Raw genomic sequence first — 19768 nt, 5'->3', positions numbered from 1 at the left:
GGCATGAATATCCAGAACATCCTAAAAAGGATGCACACTATGCCCACCTTTTACTAAAATGGCTCACATATTAGATGTCCTACTGGAATCATTACTGCCCCTGAATTCTCAGTTGGCAAGCTGGCCTCTCGAGCCTTTCATTATCTATAGATGGCCAAGATGCTGCAGGTATACTTTTCCAATACAGACAATACAACCATGATTCGTGTCTCTGTCACCTGATATTAGACTACTCTACTGCATTCTGCTTAGGGTTACCTTCTCAATCTACACTAGGTGGAGCTTGTGGGTAGAATGCTGTTGCTTGTCTGAGCGATGCAAGCCACTGTGAATATAGCAAACACTTGGACTCAAGTGTCTGCAGTGGTTTCCTGCTATCTTCTGCGTGATCGTTATCCTTACAACCTTAAATGGTCTCTAATATGATTGGTTTGTAGATTGCTTTTCACTTTATACCTTGTTAAAACTATTAAAAGTCAGCTGGAAGCCTCTACAGCTGAACTCTCCAGAAGTGGTGGCAAGACTCTCACATTTGATTAAATTTGCTCCCTTTGGTGATTTTCTACAATTACACGACCAAGCTCCAGTGCCTGATGCAAAATATTTATTTGGTTTAAATTTTGGTCTATTTTTGTTATAGCTCAGCCTGTGCCTGAAAAAAATGGCTGCTATTAGACCACAGCACAGGTTCTGCCAATGCTTGTGCTGTACCTGTTCTGTGGCTAAGGGAAATCTGTGGCTGTTAATGCAGGACCATTCATGAGCATTTAAGTGCTCTGAGTGAAATGTATCAGCAAATGTTCTATAAAAGACTTATTCCAAAATATTAGTTTTCTATTATGTACATAAACCAGGCATTTGGCAATCTTGAAGTAGAAAAGATTTAGGGAGGGCAACTAAAAGATTGAGGATTGGTATTAAGACAAACCAACTACAGAGGCACATGCTTTATATCATATAAATTGAATTTTAAATAAATTAAGATGAACAATAATTATGGACATATGCGGAGAAGGAGAAAAACAGCAATGGATTCTAACTAGTGAAAGGACAATTCCTTTAGCCCGCATTAAGTTACAACAGAGGTGGGCAAACTACAGCCTGTGGGCCACATCCAGTCTGTGGGACAGTCCTGCCCAGCCCTTGAACTCCTGGCTGGGGAGGCTAGCCCCCGGCCCCTTCCTTGCTGTCCCCACTCCCCTGCAACCTCGGCTTGACGAGCCGCCAGTGCTCTTGGCAGCAGGGCTGCAAGCTCCTGCCGGGCAGGATGGTGGCGGGGCTGGCTCAGGCATGGTAAGGGGGCGGGGAGCGGGGGGGGTCAGGGGACAGGGAGTAGGGGAGGTTGGATAAGTGTGGGAGTCCCGGGGGGGGGCTGTCGGGGGTGGGGGTGGTTTGGATAGGGGCAGCGGGTCTCAGGCAGTGTGTGTGTCAGGGGACAAGGAGCAGGGGGGGTTGGATGGGTCACGGGTTCTGAGGGGGGAAGTCAGGAGGCTGGAAGTGGGAGAGGGTGGATGGGGCGGGGCACAGCCTTCCCTATCCATCCCTCCATACAGTTTTGCAACCCTGATGTGGCCCTCGGGCCAAAAAGTTTGCCCACCCTTGGATTACAAGAACTCCATTATGAGTTGCTTCAGCCTTGGTACTCAATTCCTCTTAAATTTATAGCACTAGAATATTCTGCTAACAGATAAATGTACACACACAAGACAGGAGAACAGAAAAAGGTAGGAACAAACATATTAAATTGCTAAGCATCCACAGCCAGAGGTCGCTCCTGGCCCAAGAAACTTTGTAAAACACTTTGGAATCCTTCAGAAGGAAAGGCCCTACACAAATACAAAAGTGAACCATGTACTAAACATTTGTTGTATACATAAAATATCTGAAATGCAAGACTTAAATAACACATTTACTCACCTCTGTGAATACCAAAACTTTATTGATTTTGTTTGCAAAAGGATATGGCAGAAGAATGGTGCTGACAAACTGATCCACTTTTTTCTAACAGATATAAAAAAAATAAGTGGTTGGTGCAAATTTAAAATTCTCTTACTGTAGGACATCTAAATCCTAACTGGAACTTGCTTTATAAAAAAAAGGGGGTTTTGTATATTTTTTGTATATTTTGTATATTTTTCTCCACTTGTGTGGAGCTATGCACTATGTACTAACATTTGTGTTGTAAGTTGGCTATGAACTAGTGAAATTACAAATAAAGAGCAGCTCTACCCATAGATTATTTTTGGTACATTAAGTTAGCTGTTGACTTGATAACTAGATAGCCTAAAATGCAATACTTGAAATATGAGAATAGAATGAACTGACACTTTACACACTTCTGTATTTTTGTCCCTCTAGTTCAATTTATGACTCCCTCAAAACTAGGAAGATGCCTAGGCCATTCCCATATACGCTGCTTTTCCTTATCAAAATAGGTTGTGTCTTGGAATAGGACTTTGACTATACAGCAGTCTTTAAAACATTAGAACAACCACAGAAATTGTTGATAATCAGAGGAAACATCTTTAAGTCCTGAATTTGAAGGATACTATGTACAGTTCTGCCAAAGCACAGTGTCATCTAGGAAAGAACAGTGAATACCCTGCATAAATATGTCGCCAAATGTGAAAGAGGATGAGCCAGAGCAAGACGACAGGAAAGACTCTTCACCGTATTACATTTCTTTCCCTTGCCATTAAGAAAGGTAGTTTCTTAACATATCACAACTGCAAATCTGTAGGTACTGTCAACATACCTTCTTCTCTAGCATCATATCCAGGGTGAGGTTAGCATATACATGTTGTTTTGGGTAAGTGAAGTCCAACTGCTGAAACTTCTTCAGCATGTCCACAGCCACCTCTGCCTCATAGATTGGCCTTTCATACAACCATGTTAAATACACATCATCCACAGGCTTGCTTGCTAACTTTAGTCTGTAAGTGTTCTTTTTTTTTGCTGGCTCTGCTTCCGAAGTTTTCTGCTTGGCATCCTTTGAACCTTTTTTTGCAGTTCTTTTGCAAACCAAAATGATAAATATAAGACCATTAACCTTAATGCTTAGTACGTACTTGAATAAAAACACAGTTTGGTTTAAATGGCATCTCAATTAAAAAAAAAGTCTTGTGTGGCCAAGTCAACGCATGAAAGGTCAATCCATCAAAACAGCATTGGACTTCCCACCTACTCCGCCCACCCACCTACTGTAAACAAAGGAGGAAGAGTAAAGACAAATCAGAACCAAAAGACTATTAATGAAACTGAACCTCAAAGGCTATGAAGCAATAGATGCTAGATTACCTAGTGAGTGACTATGAGTATGGTCACAGATGGACTTTGATAGTCATCTTAATGAAGATTTAAATAATCAGAACATAGCGCCTATTAAAAAAAATCATAATAATCCCTCTAAACTAATCTGCCTCAGTAATCCAGTAAAAATTCCTAAAGAATTAAACATTAAACTTTTCTTCCTGGCTGCAAGTTTCCTGTGGGATGTAGCTCCTGCCTCATGATGGCAACAATCCTAAATAGCCTCTCAGAAATCAGAAGCTTTAAAACCTGTTTTTGTGCAGTCAGTTTAGTGAAAGAGCAGTAATATTTTGGAATCTGAATTTGTGCTCTGATAATGACTGACTTCCTAGACAAATATCAGAGCAAAATATCTCGACTTTGGGTCAAAGGTTAATTTAGATAATTGCGTTGGCTTCATCACTGATCTGCCAACGTTAGTGCACAAGTTGCATTCCATTAATGTTACCACTTAATTTGTATTTAATGGCAAAAAACAAATTGAAATTCCAACTCTCAAGTTGTCATTTCAGGTATTACAAAAAGGACGAGTTCCACTTTTAAAAATTCAAATGAACACTTCCAAAAGCATCAAGATTTTCTTCTCAAAAAAGGCAAATGGGATATTATCTTGGCAATCCTATTTACGCACAGGTCTGTAGGAGTTAGTTCCCCCCCATATTTTAAGAATATCCAGAAGCCAGCAAGGTGAATGGCAAAGTTGACAAAGACTGGCTACCCAGGCAGACCAAATAAATCTGTTTTACCCAATGTGGGTCATAAATGATCAGCCCTCTCCACTCTCCTCCTTGCAGCTCTCTGCAACTTCCATAGTTTTCTCTACTTTTAAGAATCCCATTTTGGGAAGTCCAGTAGGTTTGGCTATGGTTCTGCAAAGTAAACATTTAACACCTCTTGGGCTCTATAATCTATTGAATTTTAAATTGTGTTTTTATTAAGGAAGGGAAGTGGTCTGTTTTTACGTGAGACTTTGGTTATCATCACAAAGGAGTGCTGAAGGAGGGTTCTCAAGGATTGTCACATGATCATAACAGAAACCAGAATATTCTCATGGCAGGAAAAAGAGCAGTTTACTCCTAAGCAAGTCTTTGCTATCTTTAAAAAGTTAAGGTGATGATTTTTTAAGGTGCTGAGTAACTACAGTTCCTGTCAAAGTCAATGGGAGCTGTAGCTGCTCAACACCTCTGGAAAATCAGGCACTAAGTGTTTGGGAATAAATACTCTCAAGGTGTTTTGCACCTGATACTCTGCATTTCACACGACTGCGTTAAAGATCTAAATTAATGTTGCAGTTATGTCAAAACACTAAAGTTAAAGTAATATTTGCAACTCCACTCCTTCATGCATATGCATTATGGTACAGTCTCCAATCAGGTGATCACATGCATAATACCAAGCTCTTGTAGAAGATGCTGTATACATGTGTATCTAAGACTCTTTAAAAAAAAAAAAAGTTATGGACAACTTTGTGCATGTCTGACACAGAATACACTCAATTTATATATCCTTTCTTCAGACCCATTACCATAGCAACCATATATTTATCTTAAGATTTTATCCTCTGACTCACCACCACCATTTTATCTGAGCACTTTCCACATAAAAACAGGTTTCAGAGTAGCAGCCGTGTTAGTCTGTATTCGCAAAAAGAAAAGGAGTACCCGTGGCACCTTAGAGACTAACAAATTTATTAGAGCATAAGCTTTCGTGAGCTACAGCTCACTTCATCGGATGCATTTGGTGGAAAAAGCAGAGGAGAGATTTATATACACACACACAGAGAACATGAAACAATGGGTTTATCATACACACTGTAAAGGAGAGTGATCACTTAAGATAAGCCATCACCAGCAGCAGGGGGGGGAAAGGAGGAAAACCTTTCATGGTGACAAGCAAGGTAGGCTAATTCCAGCAGTTAACAAGAATATCAGAGGAACAGTGGGGGGTGAGGACACAAATCAGACGTCAAGAATTATAACATTCAAAAACCAGTTGGAGAACACTTCAATATCTCTGGTCACTCGATCACAGACCTAAGAGTGGCTCTACTTCAACAAAAAAGCTTCAAAAACAGACTCCAACGAGAGACTGCTGAATTGGAATTAATTTGCAAACTGGATACAATTAACTTAGGCTTGAATAGAGACTGGGAATGGATGAGTCATTACACAAAGTAAAACTATTTCCCCATGAAAAAAGAAAAGGAGTACTTGTGGCACCTTAGAGACTAACAAATTTATTAGAGCATAAGCTTTCGTGAGCTACAGCTCACTTCATCGGATGCAAAAGCTTATGCTCTAATAAATTTGTTAGTCTCTAAGGTGCCACAAGTACTCCTTTTCTTTTTGCGAATACAGACTAACACGGCTGCTACTCTGAAACCTGTGATTATTTCCCCATGGTATTTCTCCCTCCCACCCCACCCCCCACTGTTCCTCTGATATTCTTGTTAACTGCTGGAATTAGCCTACCTTGCTTGTCACCATGAAAGGTTTTCCTCCTTTCCCCCCCCTGCTGCTGGTGATGGCTTATCTTAAGTGATCACTCTCCTTTACAGTGTGTATGATAAACCCATTGTTTCATGTTCTCTGTGTGTGTATATAAATCTCTCCTCTGCTTTTTCCACCAAATGCATCCGATGAAGTGAGCTGTAGCTCACGAAAGCTTATGCTCTAATAAATTTGTTAGTCTCTAAGGTGCCACGGGTACTCCTTTTCTTTTCACATAAAAACAATAGTAATACTGAAGTCTTTAAAAAAAAAATTAAAAAAAAAAAATCAGCCAAAGTTTAATGGCTAGGCTAAGAGGCAATTGAGAGTATTGATATATACGCAATTACAAAGCCATATATATATTCATACAAGTGTTGTATATATTTCATGTTTCAGAGTAGCAGCCGTGTTAGTCTGTATTCGCAAAAAGAAAAGGAGTACTTGTGGCACCTTAGAGACTAACAAATTTATTAGAGCATAAGCTTTCGTGAGCTACAGCTCACTTCATCGGATGCATTTGGTAGAAAAAAACAGAGGAGAGACATGTTCTCTGTGTGTGTGTATATAAATCTCTCCTCTGTTTTTTCCACCAAATGCATCCGATGAAGTGAGCTGTAGCTCACGAAAGCTTATGCTCTAATAAATTTGTTAGTCTCTAAGGTGCCACAAGTACTCCTTTTCTTTTTATATATTTCATGGTCTTCCCTTCCTGAATCCATTTGAATGTTGCTCATCATCTTATGTTCCAATCCTGCAAACAGCTCTCTGCAGGCAGACCCAAGTGCCTTCATGACATTATCTACTTTTCAGGGCTATTGAGAATGGGAGGGTGAAGAGCACATAAAAAAAAGAAACAGATAACGGAAGGATGAGCATTAAAAGTATGTTGTTAATTTAAAGCCATACTTCCATTAAACTATACTTCACCAACCTTTTCAAGTAACACTTCACATTAGTAAAACTGAAAGAAATTAGAAGCATTTGACAGTATTTTGTGTATAGTAAGTTTTACTGTACTGTCTGCATATTTTCTTCCTCTCATCTATGTACATCTTTCACACAAGAGAGATTTTTTAAGAGGAAAATGTGATTGTAAAACCACACCAATTGCCAGGAGAAGCAAGAGCATATGCACCACTTAAAATTACTAATTTTTATAAACCAACTAGGTTTTATGTTGATATCCTCCCTTTAATAGTCCATTTGATAACAGTCTCTGTGGTAGGATTGACTAATTTTACTAGTCTATTTTGTTTTGTAACGTTTGTATTTATTTTACTGTTCATAAGCAAGTATATAGAAAAGTGAATTAAAAAAATATATATATTGTGACTATGGCAAAGCAATTATCCTTCTTCAGTAACAGTGGTTAACCAAAAGGTGGCCACTTCCAAAAGGGCTTCTAATACTCCATAAGAAAGGGAAGTAGCATAAGTTGTACTAGGGATATGTCCAACAGCATCATTTACACCAATATTCAAGATATTATTAAGTCTTCTTAATTTTAAAAGCCATTTGTGTAACCCATGACTGCAGACACAGCCCGTTAGAAATATAGTAAACATTCACTTTGCAAAAAAGAAAAGGAGGACTTGTGGCACCTGAGAGACTAACAAATTTATTTGAGCATAAGCTTTCGTGAGCTACAGCTCACTTCATCGGATGCATTGCATTACTCACTTTGCAGCAGCATAGGGTCTAATGGATAGCTGTATGTTTCCAAGGCAGGGAACTACTGAGGTACGTTGATCAATCCTGGGAAACTGAGCCAGAACTGTTTAAAAATACAAAAAAAAACCCCACATTAAAGTTTGTAATACTCTCATCAGTTAGCACAGAAAGGTAGCGATTTTATTTTATTTTTTGCTTTAAGGTCTATTCTGGCCTGATTTGTGATGCTATTTTTACAGATTTCCCTTGCCTGTCTACTCGTGGTTTGAACATTGGTCTGCTAAACCCAGGGTTGTGAGTTCAATCCTTGAGGGGGCCATTTAGGGATCTGTGGCAAAAATTGGGGGACTGGTCCTGCTTTGAGCAGGGGGTTGGACTAGATGATCTCCTGAGCTCCCTTCCAACCCTGATAGTCTATGCAAGTATCTCATTGTAACAAAACTTTGGAGCAAGGCCTGTCAGCTGCCCCTCCCCGGAGGAAGCCTCCCTAGTTTAGGATTCATATTAAACGCCCTTTTCAGTCTCTCCACCGGATGAAGCAGAGTTTTGCTTCAGGCGCCTCAATGACACCTTGCAACAAGGCAAAAGGCTCGCTCGAGACCCCGCCCCCGCCCGCTTCGTCCAACGGGCCCGTGTGGCGGGTGGGGGGGTCTGGCGGCCCCGCTGCAGGGGGAACAGACTCTGCGGTCGTTCCGCAGCCTCCAGCCGAGAGGCTTCTGGGTGTTTCAGGGCCGGGGGTCCCTCTCCAGCCTGCCCCGCCCCCCGCCGCGCCTTCCGAACCCGTGTGAAAACCAGACCCGAGGCCCAGGCGATCAGAGCCGTAGCTGGGCAGCCCAGGGCTCTCCGTGAGCCGGGACTGGGGAGCCGGCTCCGCCCCCGCCCCCGGGAACAGGCCCGCCGGGAGGCGCCCGCGCCCCGACCCCCGTTACAGGCATTGCAGGATCCCCGCTCATCGCGCCTCCCCCCTGCCACTCACGTCTCCGCAGGCAGCACCGGCCGGGCGCCGCCATGTCGCCGGGCCGGGCCGTGTCACACTCAAAGCGAACCCAGCTGCCGCGCGGAGCCGGGGAGGAAGGTTCCGGGGGGGGGGGGTTCCGGTGTCACACCCTTCCCCCTCCGCCGAGGGAATCGGGATGCTGGGGCGGGGAGAGCAGCCCCCGCCCGCTGCGGGTGGGGCAGGGGGAAGCTGGGTCCGGTCCCACAGGGTTCCGGGAAGGTCACTGGGAGCCAAGAGCCCCTGCTGCTTGTGGGAGGGGGGAGCTGCCCCCCAGGTGCTGGAACTAGGGGAGCTGCTGCACCCCCAACTTTTAAGTGGTTTCCATTACACACAGCCTTTACAATTTGGTTCAATGGCTCTCAGCACCCCCACTGTACACATTGTTCCAGCCCCCCTGTAATCCATTGTGCCCGGTGACCCATGTGGCTCCCGGCTCCCCAGTCTCTTACTCCTGCTTATGAAAGGGCCAGGGCGGGCATGCAGCTGTGGGTGCCAGGTCTGCCAGCTCCAGAACAGGGCCGGAGAGATGGCCTGCCCTGGCACAGCAGGGTCATGGAGAGAGTAGTAGCCTTGGCCCCCGAGGCCTCGCTTAATATCAGGATTGTGTTGTTTGTCTGATTGATAAAAGCATTGGGATTGCACAAGTGTCTGCTTTGGAGAGTAAGGCTGGTCCTGTGATTACAGCACTGGATTAGGACCCTGGAAATCAAGGGTTAGACCCCAGACATCCTGCCTGTGGACAAGACCTTGCACCAGTTATTTAATCTCTCTGTGCCTTGGTTTCCCAGCTGTAAACTGGAGCTAATACTTCCTGGGCTCACAGGGCTGGTGTGAGGATAAGTTCATGGATGTTTTTGTACTGCTCAGCTACCACGCCCATAGGATCAGGTAATTATCTAGATAGAGAAACCCAGCCATGAGCAGAGGGGATGAGTCAACCCTGAGGACAATCTCAGGCTTCACACTTCCATCATAGCTGATCTCACACTGTTCTTGCTTATAAGAACAGAATCATGCGGTGTCCCTGCTTGGGACATCTAGGTACTATTTTAATATAGATAATAACCACATTAAGGAGATGTGCTCTGGTCCTGAGCTGTACCTTGCTGCCTAAACACGATAAAAGGTATAACACAAATGGGGCAATTATATTCTATGCACCCTCTGGGTACAGCTGTGTTGGCTGAAACCATTTTAAAGGTTATGTTTAAAATTGCTTTCCTAGTGGACTATTTTGTATTACAGATACAGCCTAATTCTTCATAGTAGAGTAGAATCCCTTGTCCCCTGCTTTGGCTAATAGTAGTAGTTTGATTTTAAAATGAAAGTTACACAAATGATGAGCATACCAGGCCCCAATCCTTCAATTAGCTCTGTGTGTGTGGAGCTCAGAGTTAGGGTCTCAGTTTGCACTTTTTAAATGATTTCTTTTATACTAATGGAAACTCATGCGTAAATATCATTAGTCACTCATAACATAAGAGTACCTCTCAGACTTTCTAGTGATATTTGTATTTAGATTGTGCAACCCAGCAATTTACAGTATGTGAAGCAGAGTCACTGGCCTTAAACATTCAATAAATTCCTTTGGAATATGTTTTTATCCATTCTTATTTTTGCTGTGATTTGCATTATTCTTTAAATATATTATGATGGCATGCTCTTTACCTTGGGTCTTCAACTATGAGCCCTTCATGAGCCTCTTTACCAGTTAGATCACAAATAAACAACTGAATGCAAAATGAGGGATATGACAAAATTAGATGAGGATGCTTCAAATGGAGCTGGGCTCATTTCTATTTACTTTTAAGAGGGGATATTTTCATTATATTGAGATAACTCACCGTCTTTTAAACTGTCAACAATTTCACATCTTAAAGTACAGGTCTTCCTTGAAAAATAACTAGTAAAAGTAGCTTCTTCTTACTCAGTGATCTATTCCTTATGTGCATTCAGTCACATCTGCTGCCTTTAGTGATAAAAATAGTGATAATGATCCTGCAAAGACTGCTGCTCTGTGTAAATGTTCTGACACATTTGCAGAAACAGGGCCTCAGTGGTTATTACCTTTTGCTCCTTAGTGCTGTAAAGCCAACACAGCTAAAAGAGATGAGATGATTTCTGTTTTTTCTTGTGCATCATCAATAGAACTTTTTACTGGGTTCCAATCATGAAAGGAAGTGGGACTGAACAGATGTCACTAATGGCATATTTTGGCCTGCAAAACTTTTATTACAAATTATAATGCTTGCAAAGTAAAGAACCCAGCCTGACATTTAGAGCCCAGTTCGTAAGTGCGGGAAGCAGAGATGCAGGGGGTGCTACAGCACCCCCAGGTTTTTTGTGGGGCCACTGGCCCCGCTCCTCAGCTGCTGGCTCCGAGCATAAAACCTGGGGGTGCTTCCTGCGCCTATGCCCTGCTCCTGGCCTTCTGCCCACACTCCGCTCCCCATCCCCTCACCTCGGTGTGGGAGGGGCTCAGGGCTGAGGCAGAGGGTTGTGGTGCAGGGGTGAGGGCTGCGGGGTGGGACTGGGGATGAGGGGTTTGGGGTGCAGGAGGGGGCTCTGGATTTGGGGGGGCTCAGGGCTGGGGTGCAGGAGGGGGTCAGGGCTCTGTGCTGGGGATGCAGGTGCTGGGGGGGGGCAGGGACAAAGGGTTTGGGTGCCGGAAGGGGCTCTGGGTTTGTTGGGGGGCTCAGGGCTGGGGCAAGGGATTGGAGTGCAGGGTTACTTCAGGCAACTCTTGGCAAGCAGCACAGTGGGGGTGCTAAGGCAGGCTTCCTGCCTGTCCTGGCACCTCGGACCGCGCTGTGCCCCAGAAGCAGCCAGCAGCAGGTCCAGCTCCTAGGTGGAGGCGCGCAAGTGGCTCGGCATGGCTCTTGCCCTCAGACACCACCTCCCCCAACTCCCATTGGCCGGGAACCAGGGGCAGAGGCAGCATGCGGAGGCCCATGGCCCCCCCACCTAGGAGCCAGACCTGCTCCTGACTGCTTCTGGGGCACATTGCTGTGTGAGAAGCGGTAGGGACTAGCCTGCCTTAGCCGGGCAGCATCACCGACGGGACTTTTAACGTCCTGGTCAGCAGTGCTGACCAGAGCCGCCGTAACGCTTACCCCAATTCTCTCAAGTCATCAGATATTATTAGAGCTAGTTGAAATTTTTCAAAATTTTGACAAAAAATAGAAAGATGCTATTTCTATAACATTTCTTTCAATTCTTTGATTGACTATAGTTCTTACTCCATGACAGTTCTGACATTCACACTGTGGTTATCAATGTTCCGGAGTAGCTTCTTCATCAAAAGATTTTTGAAAGCTTAAAAAAATCGTTTGTATAAATCATGGTACTTCCAAAAAAGAAGTACTTGTAGCACCTTAGAGACTAACAAATTTATTTGAGCATAAGCTTTCGTGAGCTACAGCTCACTTCATCGGATGCATGCAGTGGAAAATACAGTGGGGAGATTTATATACACAGAGAACATGAAACAAGGGGTGTTACCATACACATGAAACAATGGGTGTTACCATACACCCATTGTTTCATGTTCTCTGTGTATATAAATCTCCCCACTGTATTTTCCACGGTATGCATCCGATGAAGTGAGTTGTAGCTCACGAAAGCTTATGCTCAAATAAATTTGTTAGTCTCTAAGGTGCCACAAGTACTCCTTTTCTTTTTGCGGATACAGACCAACACGGCTGCTACTCTGAAACTGGTACTTCCAAAGAATTCTAAAAAGTTAGCTGTGTGATTTACTCTTATAAGCACTTTTCTGGTTGGTTCCTCTTATGCTTTACTCATCTCAGCATGTAAAACTTCTGTCTCTAATGATTTCCCTCATTATTTCCCCTGTATTGAGGTAGAGATTAGTAGTCTATCATTCGTAGGAACACAGTTAGTTCCTCATTAAGTACAGTAATGTTAGCTGCCCTATGGGATAGAACAGGGGTCGGCAACCTTTCAGAAGTGGTGGCCGAGTCTTCATTTATTCACTCTAATTTAAGGTTTCGCGTGCCAGTAATACATTTAAACGTTTATAAGTCTATAATATATAACTAAACTATTATTGTATGTAAAGTAAATAAGGTTTTTAAAATGTTTAAGAAGCTTCATTTAAAATTAAATTAAAATGCAGAGCTCCCCCGTACCGGTGGCCAGGACCCGGGCAATGTGAGTGCCACATAAAATCAGCTCCTGTGCTGCCTTTGGCACATGTGCCATAGGTTGCCTACCCCTTGGATAGAAAAAAGATCAGAAAATGAAGAAATGGTTTCTTTTTTTTATATCTGTTCTTTGTGTTTATTTGGGTTTATGTAGAATTTAGTTGCATATCAACAAGTAAATATATGGATGTTTTAAGAAAGTTATATTACAGTTGTATATAGTTTTTTTTAATTAATAATAATAATAAAAAACTGATAGGAACATCCATCCTTGTTTTTTAAAATGAGTTTAACATGTATGGGGGGGTTTTATACATTGTGTAAACCTGACAAAAATATTTTGAAAAAAAATTATGTTTGCTTTAATTTTTTACTGTTAAGGTTGATACATTCCATGAAGAACATTTTGTAAGAATATTTTGAGTCTTACAAAATATGTTATCTATTTTTCCATATAATATGTAACTTGTTTTGAAACATACTCTCTTCATTTCTTTGTGTCATGTCAGTTGTTGAAAAGGACTATATTCACTATTTAAAACATTTCAATAATAGGAACAAGTCTTTGCACTTATACAGTATCTTCTTGCCATAACTCTCAACTGTATCTCATTTTGAAAGACATACAAGTTCAACACCAATATGGCATCCACTAACTTGAATTGCTGAAAATAAAGAATCATGAAACTGAGGTTACAGAAAAGGTTATCTACACCACAGGAAGGAATTTTAACTTTCCAGCACTAATAACTTTCGTTTGTCCCTCAATTTGAATATTTGCCACACACATTGTATGTCATATTGGGATGCTCACAGCTTGAAAAATATCCTATCCAAGGACTCAAAGAACATTACAAACTTTAATTAAGCCTCACAAGTCCCCTGGGACAAAAGGATGTACAATTAGCCACGTTTTCATATAGGGACACTGAGGGGGCTAAAAATTTTAGTCAAGGCTAAAAATTTCAGGATATGTTCACGAATTGTGTGTTCTTCAGTTTTGGGGTAACCAACTTGAGATATCTTGTGCCTGACTTTTCAGAGGTGTCAAGGACACCATTGATGTCAGCTGGAGTTATGAATGCACTGTACTTCTAAAGTTAGGCCCTAAGTTGGGCACCCAGAAACTGAGGGGTACACAATTAGTGAACATCACAGACAGTTGGCTGCATGTGACTTGCCCAAGGCCCCTCAGTCTGTGGCAGAGCTCGGTACAGAAACCAGATCACGTGAATCACAGTCCTATGTTTTAAACACTAGACCTAGGCCCGGACATGACAGATGTTTACATGCTTAGCTTTACTACCACGAGTAGTCCCATTGATTTCAGTGGTATTACAGTAGTAAAGTTAAGCACATGTGGAACCAGGGGCTTAATAAGCAATGTTCCTCACAAATCAAATTCTGTTTAGAATGCAACCTCTCCCTACTTCCCCCCAGAAACCTCCTACTGAGGATTAAACTCCATAAACCATTACAAGAATTGATAAAAAGATATAGTTGACATTTTAGGTAATTTTTTAATAGCATAAGAGATTTTATAATTACAGAAGTGATCTAGTTTTCATTGCAACCTAAAGGAAACCAAGGGAGCAAACACAACTAACACAAAGAAGTATTTTGTGATGATGTTATGCCACAATGAATAAGAAAGCATGTTAAAATTAAGGAACTATGGACAATTGCACCTCAAACTATACAATGGCTGTGGAACAGGAGAATTTTCACATGCTGTGTATTAACTAAAGCTTTAATTTCAGCAGTCTTAGCCTCTGAAAACCATCTGCTCTCTGTGCTTAAAATGGGATAGGTATAAAACAGTATGGTATAGTTGGCACTTTTAAAAATGCTGATAGCTGCATTCCAGAAGTTGCTTGCTACAAAAGGAATCTCACTTCTACAGAACATTTTGGGAATGGAGCTGAGGCCCCAAACTCAAATCAATGATGTGCAAACAAAGCACCATTCAAAAGTTTAGATTAAGGCAGGACCCACTTGAAAACCCAGAATAAATAATGAAAGTTGTAAAGAGGAAGGAAATAGGAAGAGAATAGGAGAGAAATGGGATTAAGAAGAGGAAGGCTTCCATGAAAGTTAGGAATCTAAATACCTAAATACTCTTTACAATATTGGCATCTAGCCAAACAATGATCACAGAACTTCTCCACATGTTTCTATTGAAGTAAACTAACCATGCAAGTATTCCCTCTCTATTCTCCTTTCATTTAACGTGGCCTGGAAACTTTAATCAGCCTTCCCCGACAAGGATTGGCCCTGATCACAGCAAACAGTTTGTAACATTCCTTTTCATATTGTCCAGCAACTTTAAAAAGTAACTCTGCTCTGAAAAATGACTCTGTAAAAATGGTATTGTGAGGTTTTACATTTATCATGTCTCACTAATTCCCATAGCAAATTTGCTCAGTTTATAAATAAAAAGGTAAGTCACTGCGATCTCTGTAGACTACCTACCCTCTGAAAGCTAAAATAGATCTTTCCTTCTCATGCAGCAGCACCAGTAATTAAAGATCTCCAGGCCAAATTATACCTTTAGTTACATCTGTGCAACCACATTTGCCTTTGATTTCAGTTGCTCATAGTTTGGGGCTTCCCATCCGTATATTCCTAGTTACACAAGGGGAGTATGTTTCCATGGATCATTCAACACCCAGGGGCGTTTACTGAAGTAATTCTTCCTTTCCCTAATCCCTCAAACACAAAGGGATTTCATCTTCTCATGAAGCAATAGAGAGAAATAACAGTGCTACTAGTAGACTAAGAGCTACTGTCAATTTCTCTATGAGGTACTACTGTGAGAATTGCTTAAGGAGAGAGCCCAGCAAAATGATGCGAATGGAATGAAGATTTTTCTGTTCCCTAGCCATCCCCCAGTTGAGCTGCTGTTGATGCTGGCTCTTGACTATGAAGAACTCAGTGTAATTCTTAGTGTCTAGCAACTATGATGGTGGTGATAAGAGCCACAGTGTGAAGGCCCTGACTCCTTCTCCCTGACCCCTCAAAATAATCATTTATAGCTTGTGGTGTTCTTATTTTAAAGGAAAAACTCCAGCATGGTGATATTTTTACATTTGAAAGGCTATCTTGGCAATAAAAAGAGTGGGGATGTGTTTTTCCCCCACCAGAAACTTAGAATAGGGGGAGTAGAGATCCTACCACTTGTCAGCTCTCCCATAATTGTAACTCCCTTAGGTAACTAACACTTCAGTCTATAATACCCATGGGTCTGATTCTGTGAACACTTCATTTAATGCAGTTCTAGTAGCCCCATCTCAAAAAAGATATACTAGAATTGGGAAACGTGTGGAGAAGGGCAACACAAATGATCAGGAATATGGAACAACTTCCCCTGAAGAGAGAGTAAAAAGACTGGGACTGTTCATCTTAGAAAAAAAATGACAATGGAGGGATAGGATAGAGATCTATAAAATCATGAATGTTGTAGAGAAAATGAACAGAGATGTGTTATTTATCCCATTACATAACACAAGAACCCGGGATCACCCAATTAATAAGCAGCAGGTTCAAAATGAACATAAGGAAGTACTTCTTCACATAATGCACAACCTGTGGAACTCATTGCCAAGGGATGTTGTGAAAGCCAAAAGTATAGCTGGGTTCAAAAAAGAACTAGGTAAGTTCATGGACGATAGGTCCATCAATGGGTATGAGCCAAACTGGTCAGGGAGGCAACCCCCTGCTCGGGGCATCCCTAAACCTCTGATTGCCAAAAGCTGGGAATGGGCAACAGGGGATGGATCACTCGATTATTACCTGTTCTGTTCATTCCCTCTGGAATATCTGGCATTGGCCATTGTCGGAAGACAGGATACTGGGCTAAATAGACCATTGGTCTGACCCAGTATGACCATCCTTATGTTTTATTAACTCAAAGCAGCAAGCATCAAATACAATCTAACTGCTTCATACTTCAGCTGCATTTACATTCAAACTCCCTCAGCCGATGAGTCTGGAACTTGATTACCTCAAGATGGTATTTTTCACCTATTCAGATTCCTAGAACCTAATCCTAAAAGATGACAAAAGTTCCATCTGTTGTTACATCAACAACCTCTGGCCCTTGGTATCTTCATTTAGAAGCTCTCAGTACTTCAGTTGTATGATCTATTACAACCAATATATCCAATTTTATGTTTTTGTTAATGCTATTTTTTTCTCTTTAAAACCAAGACCTTATTGGTTTAACCAATTTAAACAACCAAATAGTCCTTTCAACCCATTTCTGGAGCTACAGAAGATTGATGTCTCCTGGCTCAAGTGAGTCTCATTCCATTTCAAACAGGAGCAGGTACAGAGAAGGGCTACTAGGATGATCCGAGGAATGGAAAACTTGTCTTATGAAAGGAGTCTTAAGGAGCTTGGCTTGTTTAGCCTAACTAAAAGAAGGTTGAGGGGAGATATGATTGCTCTCTATAAATATATCAGAGGTATAAATACAGGAGAGGGAGAGGTATTATTTCAGCTCAGCACCAATGTAGACACAAGAACACATGGGTATAAACTGGCCACCAGGAAGTTTAGACTTGAAATCAGATGAAGGTTTTTAACCATCAGAAGAGTGAAGTTTTGGAATAGCCTTCCAAGGGAAGCAGTGGGGGCAAAAGATCTATCTGGTTTTAAGATTCTATTTGATAAGTTTATGGAGGAGATGGTATGATGGGATAATGGGATTTTTGTAAGTAATTGATCTTTAAATATTCAGGGTAAATAGGACTAATCCCCTGAGATGGGATATTAGATGGATGGGATCTGAGTTACCAAGGAAAGAATTTTCTGTAGTATCTGGCTGGTGAATCTTGCCCATATGCTCAGGGTTTAGCTGATTGCCATATTTGGGGTCGGGAAGGAATTTTCCTCCAGAGCAGATTGGAGAGGCCCTGGAGGTTTTTCGCCTTCCTCTGTAGCATGGGGCATGGTTGACTTGAGGGAGGCTTCTCTGCTCCTTGAAGTCTTTAAACCATGATTTAAGGACTTCAATAGCTCAGACATAGGTGAGGTTTTTTGTAGGAGTGGGTGGGTGAGATTCTGTGGCCTGCGCTGTGCAGGAGGTCGGACTAGATGATCAGAATGGTCCCTTCTGACCTCAGTATCTATGAATCTATATTTGACAGAGGGTCAGTGGTGTCTAGAAATGAATCATTGCAGGATTTAAGGACCCACTCTATCATTTAATTGAAGTCCCTGACTGTCCTCTTGAGTAAGCCTTCAGGAGTCTATTGATAAATCCACTATTGTTGATAGGATGTGCCATGAACATCCACCCTCATCTGCTTTTGTCTGGAGGATGTTATTGCTATCTTTTGAGAGTTCATTCTGATAGAGTGGGGTGCGGAATATTCTCTGGATTGAGAATATTCTGTTGGAGACTCTGGGTCCTTTCTCTTTCTGAAGTGGAGGGTTACCCAGTCTTTCTGCTCTCCGTAGCCTTCTATTAAAACACTCTGATTTCCCACCCCACTTCTGCATAGAGTGGCAGGGAAATAATATTTCTCAACAGCAAAGGATTTTTCAAACTATTTTTTAAACACTTCTTAGTGGCTCTAGTTGACAATGAAGAAAAGTCTTTTGAAATGTCTTCGTTCTTCTTGGATACTTGCCCTTGCCATGTTCTTGTCACAAATACTAATATATGTGGGGGGCTTTCTATTAGTGTGATATTTATTATTTGTGTTACCATAGTGCCTAAGAGCCCCAGTCATGGACCAGGACCCCATTGTGCTAGGCACTGTACAAACACAGAACATCATGACAGTCTCTCCCACAAAGAGCTTACATCTATTACAGGTATCCTTCCAATGGTTCTGACCCTTCATTATTAACCGGTTTTATTCTTTGGTCCTCCATGCTTACAGAAGCAAATTACTAACTCTAGCTTTGCACTCCTTAGGGGTTGGGTGGAAGAATCCTGTGGCACCTGCAGCCAGATTTATTTCAAGTGGTGCTCGGTGTGTTTACCACTGAGTTCCTCATTTTAGGAATTGAACCCTGCAACTGATTGAGCACAGGCAGGCTTCTGCATCTGAATAGATTTCTGTTGAGGGCAAGGGCTCCATGCCGGTGCAGCAGTCCACGCATTTGCTATAAATTGCAGGATTAGAGTAAGTAAGATCTCACAGGTTTTCACGTGAGCAGCAAGACTATGACGGTAAATTAATGGTGGCGTCTGCATCTCTTGCTGATTGATATTGTCACCAATTTTAATTTTTTCCCCCACGACACTTTATGCTGCCTGGTCTAACAGGGCCAGCAATCCCTTTGTTTCTTCGGTGGCTTTGCATTTGATGACCTCCAGCAGAGACCAAAACATTTTAAATCCTGATGAATGCCATCTACGTTCTGTTTCAGAGTAGCAGCCATGTTAGTCTATATCCGCAAAAAGAATAGGAGTACTTGTGGCACCTTAGAGACTAACCAATTTATTTGAGCATAAGCTTTCGTGGGCTTCAGCCCATTTTATCGGATGCATGGAATGGAACATATAGTAATAAGATATATATAGATATATATATATATACACATACAGAGAACATGAAAAGGTGGAAGTAGCCATACCAACTGTAAAAGGCTAATTAATTAAGATGAACTATTATCAGCAGGAGAAAAAAGCTTTTGTAGTGATCTGATGCAAGAGCCAAAAGGTAAGCTGGAATCCTGCCATTTCAGGAACTGTGTGACCTCTGAAAGTACGATATGATAGGTGGTGGAGCTTGTTTGTCCTAAAGGTTTGTTTATTTTCTTGTCTATTGCTTGCAGCTGTACTTTGGAATTAAAGAAGAGGAGCTATAATAACAAACCTCTGAATTGGAACTGAACTTCATCTGAAATGAGGCTAACTTAACACATTGATTCATGTATGTAAAGAGGCAGTAAGAAACTTGTATCCATCCAATCCAATCATTTGTTCCTTATCCTAAACAAGGATTAAGATGTGTGGGAAAATAATAGCTTGCTCGTGAAGAAAACACAGTAATTGATGACAAGGAAAAAATTCACAGATGTAAAATACCGCTGCAAAGCATATGATTTTTTTTTAAACACTTGAGTGTCTACTCCAGTCACACACATGACAGTAGATGGTGGTGAGAGACAGTGTG

General features: G+C 41.7%; 1 protein-coding gene across 4 annotated transcripts in view; it reads right to left on the bottom strand.

The window, feature by feature from the left end:
• The window catches only part of MRPL1 (mitochondrial ribosomal protein L1), a 38644-nt gene extending 30022 nt beyond the window's left edge, over positions 1 to 8622 (bottom strand). The window contains exons 1-4 of one of the 4 annotated variants that reach the window (XM_038399619.2): positions 8449 to 8622; positions 7482 to 7575; positions 2756 to 3011; positions 1918 to 2001 (exon numbers count right to left, since the gene is read on the bottom strand). In XM_038399619.2, coding sequence (XP_038255547.1) covers positions 1918 to 2001; positions 2756 to 3011; positions 7482 to 7575; positions 8449 to 8482 — 468 coding nt within the window. In that variant the 5' untranslated portion in view covers positions 8483 to 8622. Of the gene's footprint in view, positions 1 to 1917; positions 2002 to 2755; positions 3012 to 3297; positions 3379 to 7481; positions 7576 to 8448 lie in introns of those variants that run through there. The other 3 variants (XM_043513182.1, XM_043513184.1, XM_043513183.1) reach the window with 3 other exon arrangements.
• Between the last annotated feature and the right edge of the window lie 11146 nt (positions 8623 to 19768).

The sequence above is a fragment of the Dermochelys coriacea genome, chromosome 4, assembly GCF_009764565.3.
Source record: "Dermochelys coriacea isolate rDerCor1 chromosome 4, rDerCor1.pri.v4, whole genome shotgun sequence".
Lineage (NCBI taxonomy): Eukaryota > Metazoa > Chordata > Testudines > Dermochelyidae > Dermochelys > Dermochelys coriacea.
The sequence above is the reverse complement of the archived record's forward strand: the minus strand, read 5'-3'. Positions and strand labels throughout refer to the sequence as shown.